General features: G+C 46.9%; 1 protein-coding gene across 1 annotated transcript; it reads left to right on the top strand.

The window, feature by feature from the left end:
- Window positions 1-1,334: 1,334 nt before the first annotated feature.
- Window positions 1,335-9,770, top strand: LOC113446219 (solute carrier family 2, facilitated glucose transporter member 5-like). Its single transcript, XM_087915134.1, has 12 exons — window positions 1,335-1,388; window positions 2,340-2,438; window positions 2,561-2,721; window positions 3,192-3,316; window positions 4,309-4,461; window positions 4,536-4,661; window positions 5,748-5,935; window positions 6,204-6,314; window positions 7,174-7,275; window positions 8,457-8,532; window positions 8,958-9,085; window positions 9,513-9,770. Exons 1-12 carry the CDS (start codon window positions 1,335-1,337, stop codon window positions 9,768-9,770), a joined length of 1,581 nt encoding a protein of 526 aa, XP_087771260.1.
- The last annotated feature ends 1,384 nt before the right edge of the window (window positions 9,771-11,154 follow it).

The raw sequence follows: 11,154 nt of genomic DNA, 5'->3' as shown, positions 1-11,154 counted from the left end.
GGGAAAAAAAAAACCATGTATCTGGAGCGACGCGCTTTCTGAGTCGTGCTGCACAACAACCCTGCCAGGTAGGCTCCTCTTCATACCTTATACCTTACAAGGTGGCAGTTTTCTGTGCACTCTACAGCACATTTCCGACTTCCTGGCACGGTGGCCAAGGTTCTGCCAGTCTCCTCTTTTTTTAAGAAGAAGAAGAAGAGGAGGAGGAGGAGGAGGAGGAGGAGGAGGAGAAGGAGAAGGAGGAGAAGAAGAAGAAGAAGAAGAAGAAGAAGAAGAAGAAGAAGAAGAAGAAGAAGAAGAAGAAGAGAAGGGAAGGGAAGGGAAGGGAAGGGAAGGGAAGGGAAGGGAAGGGAAGGAAGGAAGGAAGGAAAGAAAGAAAGAAAGAAAGAAAGAAAGAAAGAAAGAAAGAAAGAAAGAAAGAAAGAAAGAAAGAAAGAAAGAAAGAAAGAAAGAAGATAACAAAATACACAGACTATAGAAAAAGAACGACTATGCCAAAGGCAAGCAAAGATAGCACCAATAGTCATAGGCACCTTGGGTGCAGTCCCAAAACAACTGGAGCGCCACTGGAACACCATCAGTGGCATTGACAAATTTGCCACGAGTCAATTGCAGAAGGCAGCGTGATGTGGAACAGCTTCCATCCTGCGGCGATATCCGTAACACCATCAAACATCCATATTTGCCTGTCCCAGGTCCTTGGTAAGGACTCGATAGGTAGACAAAAATGCCAACCCCCAGCCTCAACATCTGGTTGGCTGTGCAAATAATATTAATAATAATAATAATAATAATAACAACAACACAGTATTAATATTAATAATAATAATAAGAAGAAGAAGTAGAAGAAGAAGAACAAAAACAACCACACAATACTACTACTACTACTACTACTACTACTACTAATAATAATAATAATAATAATGAATAACAATGTGAGAGAACTTGAATCTTGGTGTGTCTTCTAATGACCAACTGTTTCGCTTCTAGAATCTTTTCAGCTTGGCTGCCTGGTTGGCTTGTAATCCCGCTCTTTCCCACAATCTCACAGCCAAAGGGCTGGTTGGTAGCTGTGTTTCTTCCCTCGCCCCCTCCTGCGTGGGAGATGGGGCTTCCCCCTTCAGGAGTAGTCTACCTGCAAAACCCGGGGAAGGGGCACGAAGGGCATCGGGGAAAGGGGAAGGCGGGGCTTCTGAGCTTCCCAGAGGCCTGAGCAGGATGTGGGGTTGATACCCAGTTCAAAAAGTCTGTTTTCTTCTCTTAAATAGAGGGAACTGTATCGTCAAGAGTCTTGAGTTCGGATCCTGGTCCTCCTCCCCCCGCCAAAAAAAGCTATGGATCCAGATCCCGAAAAGGCCATAGAGATTACTCCAAGATTTCTCAGTCAGGTGAGCTGGGATTGTCGCTCTTGTCGCGTCTGGGGGGGCGGCGAGTCGTTGAGGCCCCGATCCATGCATTGTCCCAAAGCTGGTTCCCAAGGCAGGAAGGTCCTCGACTTAATGACCCCCCCATTGACCCCCTCCAACGCTTCGGTTGCTAAGTGAGACATACTCAAAGTTAATTTTTTTGTCCTGTTTTTTTTTTGCGGGGGGGGGGGAACCTAATCCCTGCGGTCGATCAGTGAGTAACCCGGTCATTAAGCGAATCTGGCTTCCCCATGGACGTGACCCCCGGGAACACTGCAACTGTCATAAGTACATCTCAGTGGCCGAGCATCTGACTTTGGATCCCATGAGCCTGGGGGATGCTCTTGCTTGTGTAGGGGGTTGGACTAGATGACCTACAAGGTCCCTCCCAGATCTGTGTATTCCCTCCCTTATAAAGTTATACATCTAAATCCCAAGGAAGAAAGAAAAGAAAGAAGGAAAGGAAGGAAGGAAGGAAGGAACGAACGAAGGAACGAAGGAAGGAAGGGAAGGGAAGGGAAGGGAAGGGAGGAAGGAAGGAAGGAAGGAAGGAAGGAAAGAAAGAAAGAAAGAAAGAAAGAAAGAAAGAAAGAAAGAAAGGAAGGAAGGAACGAATGAAGGAACGAAGGAAGGAAGGAAGGGAAGGGAAGGGAAGGAAGGCAGGCAGGCAGGCAGGAAAGAAAGAAAGAAAGAAAGAAAGAAAGAAAGAAAGAAAGAAAGAAAGAAAGAAAGAAAGAAAGAAAGAAGAAAACGAAATGCTCAACTCCCATCGCTTTCTTCGTTGTCTTAGCAGAAGCCTCCCCAAAACCTCCCTCCCTTGGAATCCCTGACCCGCAAAGACCCCCCCCCTTCCAACCCCACCCCAACTCCCCCTGGCCTTGACCACTGGGCTTCTGACCCCCCCCCTCCTTCTCTCTCTCCCCCTCCTGGTAGGAACTGACCAGGCCTCTGATGACTATGACTATCATCTTAACCTTCGGGTCCTCTTTCCAGTATGGTTACAATCTCTGGGTGGTCAACCATCCCGCAGCGGTAAGTGGGGCCGTGTGGGGGTTCAGGTAGCCCACCATTTCCCTTTTTTCCAGGGCCCCCAGAGCTCCCCCCTGGGGTCGACCCTCCTATCCTGCCGCTGAATGGCGTCCTTTTCTACCCAGGTGATCCAAGACTACTACAACATCACTCTGAGGATGAAGAAGAAGGAATCGCAGCAAGTCAGCGGTCTGAGTTTCCTGTATACTTTCACCAGCGTGATCTACTCTCTGGGAGGCCTCACCGGCGCTCTCATGGTTTGCCCCATGGCTGATACCTGTGGCAGGTAATACAGGACGCCCAGGGGTGGGATTCACATTTTTTTTAACAACTGGTTCTCTGGGTGTGCCTTTGGTGGGTGTGGCTAAGTGGGAGTGGCCATGTGATGGGATGGGCGTGGCAGCAACTCCCCCCCCTCCCGTTTTTTGCCTCTTCGTCCTCATGGAAGCCTCCCGCGGGCGGGGTTTTTACGCCCGGGAAGCTTCCCCGGGCCCAGGAAGGCAAAAAACGGAGCGCCAGGAGGGGACGCACTTCCCCGCGCTCCATTTTTGCCTTCCTGGGCCTCAGGGAAGCAGTAAGACAGCGAAGGGGATCCTGGCACAGCTGATCATCGGAACAGCTGATCGTTGGGGGAAAATGAGTCCATTGCCAAAACGTCTGGATTTTGATCATGGGACCGCAGGGATGTAACATCGAATGGTCACTAAACAGACCATCGTAAGCCAAGGACTTCCTCTGTGTCTATTTTTCTTTCAGGAAGGGTACCCTAGTGATCGCGAACCTCTTATCTTTCATTTCCGCCATCTTTATGGGTTTTTCAACCATCGTCCACACTTACGAATACGCCATATTTTCGCGCCTGCTCAGCGGGGTCTGCTCAGGTGAGAAAATCCAGATTTTTGGGGGGGTGAGGGTTCAGGGAAAACAACCACAGTGGGGAGGCGACTAGAAGCCGTCTCGCCGTGAATGTTGGCTGAAAAACATTGCACATTGCGCTCTCTCTCTCTCCCTCCCTCCCTCCCTCCCTCCCTCCCTCCTTCCCTCCCTCCCTCCCTCTCTCTCTCTCTCTCTCTCTCTCTCTATCTATATATATATATATAGATCTTTGGTTGTTCGGGTTTCTCCGCGTAAGATTGAAGTATCTAGGCAACGCGTTTCGATGAAGTCTCATTCATCATCTTCAGGCTTCTGTCTTCAGCTCTGTGCTTCTCTGAGTGAAGCACAGAGCTGAAGACAGAAGCCTGAAGATGATGAATGAGACTTCATCGAACGCTCAGATACTTCCAATTTTACGGAAGAACACCCAAATAACCAAAGATCCACATACAAATACCCGAAAACCTCAGAAAAACACACACACACACACACACACACACACACACACACACACATATATTTGTTTTCGTAGATTTTCACGGGTACAGGTATGTAGGTATTCAATTTTTTTTATTACCGGTTTTTGGGGCGTGGCTTGGTGGGTGTGACAGGGGAAGGATATTGCAAAATCTCCATTCCCACCCCACTCCAGTGGAAGGATATACTGCAAACTCCCCATTCCCTCCCCACCCCACTAACCTGCTTTCCAGCTCCATTCTCCTGTGCAGGGCAACCAAAGGAAGACCCAGCCGATCAGCCTGATTGTTTGCGATAATGTGCAACTTTCTCTGAGCATCTCAACAAGCTGGTAGTGAAGCTAACCCTTTTCGGGGCCTTGATATAGTACAGGGCTTAGCATTTGGGGTTCCACCTCCCCTATGTGGTTGCCAAATTGAATTTGTAGCCTTGAACCCCGGAACTTTTTAGACTTGTATAAGAGGTTCTCTCGTCGCCCCGGAGATGATTGGGCTCTTCTCTGTCTTCCCCTTTAAACCAGGGATCTTCTCCTGTGCCGTGCCATTGTACCTTGCCGAAATCGCTCCCCGAAATTTAAGAGGAGGCATCATCACCATGGCGATGTTCGCCATTGGTGTCGGGGTCCTGTTCTCACAGATCCTTGGTCTTCACGAATTTCTAGGCTCCAAGAGAAGTAAGTTGGAAGGGCTCTAGCGAGGGCTTGAAGGTTCGGCCATGTTGTTGACTTGGTTTCTTCCCCTGACACAGAATGGGCCATCTTGCTGAGTTTAACTGGGATTCTCGCAGTGTTCCAGCTACTCATTCTTCCCAACTTCCCTGAAAGTCCACGTTTTTTGTTGATTCAGAGGAAGAATGAGGAAAAAGCAAGGAAAGGTAACACCAGCCACCCCTTCTTCTTGACAAACTTGAACCCGGGGCCCTGTCTAACGAAACGAAATTCGACCTTGTACACTTAGGCAAGAAAAATCAAACGTGCATGTACAGATTGGGTGAAACCAGGCTTAACAGTGGTAACTCTGAGAAGGAACTTGGAGTCCTAGCGGACAACCAGTTAAATATGAGCCAGCAGTGTGCGGCGGCAGCCAAAAAAGCCAATGCAATCCTAAGCTGCGTTAACAGAGGGATTCAATCGAGATCCAGTGAGGGACTAATACCACGCTGTAAAGCCTTAGTAAGGCCACACCTAGAGTACTGCATCCAGTTTTGGTCACCACGCTATAAAAAAAAGACGTTGAGACATTAGAAAGTACACAGAGAAGAGCCGGAGGCTAAACCGTACCAAGAATGAGTTATATCAAGAAAGCAGCAGTGGTTTGAACTGGGTATCTAGGAATGGAGGGATTGTCCCAACATGTCCCATACGCCCTGGCACCTAAAAAAATAATAATCAAATCTTAAACCAGGGTTGCAAATCCAGTCTGAAAATTGTACCCTGTCAGAATTCCAGCGATCGCCCAAATTAAATCATGAGCCTTCAAAAAACTTCAAAGGATTTATTAGGAGCGACATGCTGGCATGATCTGTATGGAGCTGACTCTGAGATATGTGATTTACAATCACCCATGACCCTGTTTTGACCCCGTTACAATCTTTGTGAGATAAGCCAGGAATGTGCTTCTGAGTTCATTTGCCGTGTGCTCCTTCCGGGGTTAGTACGGCAACTTGGAAACCGGCATAGGAATGTTTTACAAGTTGACTTACCCTCAGCTCCAAGGCGGCTGAATTTATTTGGACGTAGGCCAGGTGTTTTTCGGTCCCCCAAAAAGCCAGATCCAATTCAGCCATGAGATACGAACATCTCAAGATGTTCCATAATTGGTCTCAGAAAGAATTTGGATGGTTCGCTGTTGTTTTGATGGCGCAGGTGGGTTTGGAATGTTTTTGTGTAGAAGATCTACTAACATGGGATTTTTGGGGTGTGTGTGTGTGTGTGTTCTTTTACTCTCCTGTCCCCTTCAGTCTTGAGGGTCCTACGAGACAAGGAGGACGTTGAGGAAGAAATAGAAGAACTTCACCAAGAAGATATAGCTGAGATGGAAGAAAAAGGACTCAGTGTGTTCAGTCGGCTTACCTACCAAGGTCTACGGAAGCAAATCATCTCGGTTATCCTCCTGATAGCCGGGCAACAATTCTCGGGCGTCAATGCTGTAAGGCCCAGGCTGGGGCTGGCTTGAGGGGAAGCGGGGTGGGGGGGACATCAGGGTTGGTTGGACATGGCCAACTGGGGTCTACGATGATCCCAGTTTCCATCCCACCTTGCCTTTGGTGGCCGGGGAGCTTGGAAAACGAAGTTCTGGAGAAGCATCTGGAGAACTTCAACGTTGGCCACCATGGCATGTCAAGGAATATGGAGGGCTTTCAAATTGGAAGGTCTCTGGAACAATGGAATTGTTGGTGGTGGGGTTCTCCTTCCAGGTGTATTATTACGCCGAGACGATCTACAGAACCAAGTGGCTAAATGAGTACAAAGCTCGGTACATCAGCATAGTCTCTTCCACATTCGTTCTTCTGGCCTTGTTATTTGTGGTGAGTTCTCCACCTCCGTGTTTCTATCCATGGGGCCTCTGGCCAGTTTCGTTCAAACCCAACGGGGTTCAGTCCAGAAAACCATCCCAGTCGGAGCTGAAGAAGCTCCTTGGATGAGAAGCGAAACAGTCTTCGAAGACAAAAAAAAATAATCAGGAAGTCCGGTTGCCTCCTGGAAATAAAAAAGGCCCTTTGGGACAAACCATGACCAACTTTAGCCCAGAAAACAAACCATGGTTTGCTCCATTGGTGGTTGATTCAGGCTTCACTCCTTTAAAGTCTCTGTGCTTTCAGGCAAAGTTTTGCAAAAGGCAAAGTTTGCAGCCTTGGGCATTTGAAGATATGTGGACTTTGGCTCCCAGCATTCTCCACGCGGGCTGGGAATTCTGGGAGTCGAAGTCCACGCATCTTCAACAGTGGTGGGATTCAAAAAAAATTGCTACCAGTTCTGTGGCCGTGGTTTGGTGGGCGTAGCAGAGGAAGGTGACTGCAAAATCCCCATTCTCTCCCCACCCTGCTAACCTGCTTTCCAGCTCCGTTGTCCTGTGCTGGGCAACCAAAGAAGAACCAGCCAATCAGCTGGGACTTGGGAGGGAGAGAAGAGATGGGGTTGGCGGGGCCAGTCAGAGGTGGGATTGGCCGGTTCTCCAAACTACTCAAAATTTCCACTACTGGTTCTCCAGAACTGGTCAGAACTGGCTGAAGACCACCTCTGATCTTCAAATAGCCAAGGCTGAGGAAACATGGCTTTAGAATGATGGTGGCTACGCCCAGCCAGTTTTGGCTTGTTTGACAAACCATAATTGAAAAGAATCATGGCTTAGGTTCCCTTTCCATCTTGGATCTTCTAACCCTGTAGACCTATAGCGTCGACAGCTTGGGGCGAAGACTCTTAATCCTGGTGGGGTTTGGCACCTGTAGTACTTTCTGTGTCTTGTTGACCATCTCTCAGGAACTTCAGGTATGCAGTTGAAACTTCTCCAAAACTTATTTGTCCATCCCTTTGATTGTCTCAGGTTGGGGTGACCAACTTTGGAGGGTTCCGGCATGGAGCTGAGTGTTTCCTTGGCCGGATGCCTCTCCTGTTGCCGATGAGGAGTTTTGTTCAGCCGACATATTCTCATTGTGCCCAGAGAGAAAGATAGTTACCTCTACTTAGGATCGAACTCACAGCCTCCTGATTGTGAGGCAAGAACTCCATCTCTAGGCCACCGCACCACTCATAGCAAAGCGTGGGATGCCTCCAGCCCCCCCCCAAATCCCATAATTTCTGGGAACCCGTTTGTCCTTCTGGGAGGACCTTAAGATTCGGCATTTTGTGAACCGCTTCATCAGTGAGATGTTTGGTAGTTCCCAACTTACAGCAGTTTGTTGAGGTAATTCCCCGTTAGGAGAATGAGCCCATACAGGGACACGTATAGAGTAGTGTTGGAATAATACACACAGAGCACACAGATACACTGTACGGTAAATGTAAGTTTTTACTTCCAGAAACGTTAGGCAAAGTCCAAACAAGAATCCAAAGTCATTCACAAGTTAAATCATTCAGTTTTCAATCCAGAGATAATCCAAATATCAAAGTCCAGTGTCAAAAAACAATTCAGTAACAGACTTACATTAAATCCAGTAACATCAGTCAATTAGAAGAAATGGAGGAAGGACAATACTTTCCAACAGAAGGAAACAGAGATACACTCTCTTCTGAGACTAAGACTAAAACAACCCAGGTTTTGGGCTCCATCTTATGGCCGTTTGAAAAACCACACCCAACTACAGTTTTGCATTTTCTTAAAGATATAGTACTAAAATGTCTATCCCGGCTTATATATTTCTAACCCAAATACCCGTAAGGTGACTTATATTCCTAACACAGTTCATTTAGTGGCCGCTCAAAGTTACAACAGCACTAAAAAGGTGACTTATGACTGTTTTTTCACACTTACGACCAATTGCAGCCTCTCTGTGGTCACATGATCAAAATTCCATGATTCGCTTAACAACGGCGGCAAGGAAGGTAGTCAAACTGAGGCAAAACCCACTTAACAAATGCCTCCCCTCACAACAGAAATGTTGGGGCTCAGCTGTGGTCATAAGTGGAGGACTAAATTTAATAAATAAATATAAATAAACTTCCTCCAACAGATGACGGTCTCTTGGTTGTCTTACGTCACTTATATTTTCCTGCTCATGCTCCTCATTGGACACATGATTGGTCCAGGTAAGGCGTCTTCATCTGGGGGGGACATGGAGGATAATTGGGGGTGTGCCTTTCTGACCACCATTTTTTCCTTCTCCTCTTCCTCCTCCTCCTCTCCCTCCTCCTTCTCTTCTTCCCCTCCCCTCCTCCTCTTCCCATTTTGTCCCCCTTCTTCCTCTTCTCTTCCTCCTCTTCCTCCTTCCCCTCCCTCATCTTCTCCTCCCCTCCCCTTCTTCCCCTTCTTTTCCCCCTTTTCTTCTTCTCCTCCTCCTTTTCCTTCCCCTCCCTTCCTCCTCTTCCTCCCTCTCCCCTCCTCCTTTTCCTTCCCCTCCATTCCTCCTCTTCCTCTTCCCCTTTTTCTTCTTCCTCCTCTTCCTCCCTCTCCCCTCCTCCTCCTCCTCCGCCCCCTCTTCCTTCACCTCCTCCTCCTCCTTTTCCTCCCGCAGGTCCAATACCAAATATCATCATAGCTGAACTGTTCCTTCAGTCCTCCAGATCAACGGGAATTGTCCTGGGGGGTTTTGTCCACTGGTTTCTAAGAATTATAACCGGGATTATGGTCTTTGCGGTTGAGGTGAGTGAATCTGAATCGGTCGCTGAGCCCCCTTCTTATTTAAACACACACACACACACAGAGTGTCTATGCCTAGGGACATTCTCAGCCATCCAGGTCATGGTGGTCCCCAAAAAGGTGCTTTTTCAAGAGGCAACTGGACTTTCTTTGTTTTTATTTTCCCTTTGAAGACTGCAAGGAATATAAATCCTTCCATTTCCCCCACCATTCACTTAGAACCGAAGAAGCTTCGGGGATGAGAAGCGAAATGCCTTCAAAGGAAAAACAAAGGAAGTCCAACTGCCTCTTGATTATTTCTGAGGGGTTTTTTTTTGGGGTGGTGGTGGTGAGAAATGTTCTTTTTTTTGTGGGGGGAGAGTCAGCCGAAAGAGCCCTTTCTACATTATGCTGACTGCATAATGACTTTCGGTCCATTTTTCTCCACCAGATTAAAGTTGGATCGTACAGCTTTCTCCTTTTCTGGCCTCTTTGTATTGCTGGCTTCGTGTTTATCTTCCGGAACATCCCAGAGACCAAACAGAGCAGCTTTCTGCAGATCCGGAACCTTCTGGCGGCCCAGGCCATCAAAAGGATTAACGTCCGGGGATCCCAACGCCGATCGAATCCGTTCCGAAGGCTGGATAGAGGGAGGCGCAAAAAAGCCAGGAACATCACTTCCAATGTCCCCTCCGTGCCCGAAATTTAAGGAAGGGGCTCCTTGGCCTCCTGCTCCTCCGCTGAGATTTTTCTACTCTCTTTGTTTGCCGTTTTTAAAAATAAAATGAAATGTCTTTCTTGCGGAAGAGAATTGCTTGCTTTGAGGGTGGGCTTCGGTCAAGGAGGACGGAGAGACCGAGGAGGTGGGATTCAGCCGTTTCTGACCAGTTCTGGAGAACCGGTAGCGGAAATTTTGAGTCGTTCGGAGAAGCGGCCAATCCCATCTCTGACTGGCCCGGCCCCCATCTCTCCTCTGCCTCCCATTGAGTCCCAGTTGATCGGCTGGGTCTCCTTGGGTTGCCCTGCCCAGGAGAACGGAGCTGGAAAGCAGGTTAGCGGGGTGGGGAGGGAAGGGGGATTTTGCAGTCACCTTCCTCTGCCACACCCACCATGGCCACGCCCACCCAGTTCTCTGCCCGGTTGCTAAATTTTCGAAGCCCTCCCCACCTCCCCCGGAGAAACCAGAGGGGATAACTAGATGTCACAAAAAGGGGAGGAAGAGGTAGGAGGGATCAGAGAAGAAATTGCATTGCTCCGCTCTTGGATACATCTGGGTTTTTTAAAAAACATATTTTTATTTTTGCTATATAAAGAAAGAGCAACAGTTTGAAGATCTATGTAAACAGCGTGTTGTCTGGTTACAGTTAGTTTGAGCCATCATCATCATCATCGTAATAATGTTCCTTAGTACTTAGTATAATAACAGTGTTTTCTTGTCATTAATACATATTAATACTAATTCATATTAATAATAAACATATCGTAATAAGCCCTCATCGTAAAATTAGCCCTTATAACTTTAAATGTTCTAACTTCTGTTTCTGTTCAATAACCATTGATAAAACAAATCCTATATTTCAAAATATTCCTTCTCTTTAATTTCAAGTGTTTATCGAACCATTTCTGCACATTCTAGTATTTTTTTAAAAAATTCTCTTCTGTAAGGATCGCTGCCTCTTTCCAATGTTGCACAAATACAACTTTGTCCACTGTTAACTCATGTAGTATCAGATACATAGTCCCTTTATTTTATTTTTCTGGTATGATACCCAGCAGAAATATTTCTGGTTTTACATCTATATGTTCCTTTATCATTTTTTTCTATCCAAATATGTGTTTTTGTCCAGTATGCTTTTGCCTTTGGGCACGTCCATCACATGACAAAATCTGATTACACTTCCAACATTTAGTAGGCATATCTTTAAACATCTTAGCTAATCTTGCTGGTGGGAAGTGCCATCTGTAAAACATTTTATGTAAGTTTTCTTTTGTATACAGTAGGCATTAATTTATAATTCCTATCCCACAACTTTTGCCATTTATCCACTTCTATAGAGTAACCAAAGTTACATCTGTTTAATGACTTAAATGAC

This window comes from Pseudonaja textilis, chromosome 18 (genome assembly GCF_049901715.1).
Source record: "Pseudonaja textilis isolate UNSWEBS1 chromosome 18, rPseTex1.2, whole genome shotgun sequence".
In the NCBI taxonomy this organism is placed as follows: Eukaryota; Metazoa; Chordata; class Lepidosauria; order Squamata; family Elapidae; genus Pseudonaja; species Pseudonaja textilis.
The sequence above is the reverse complement of the archived record's forward strand: the minus strand, read 5'-3'. Positions and strand labels throughout refer to the sequence as shown.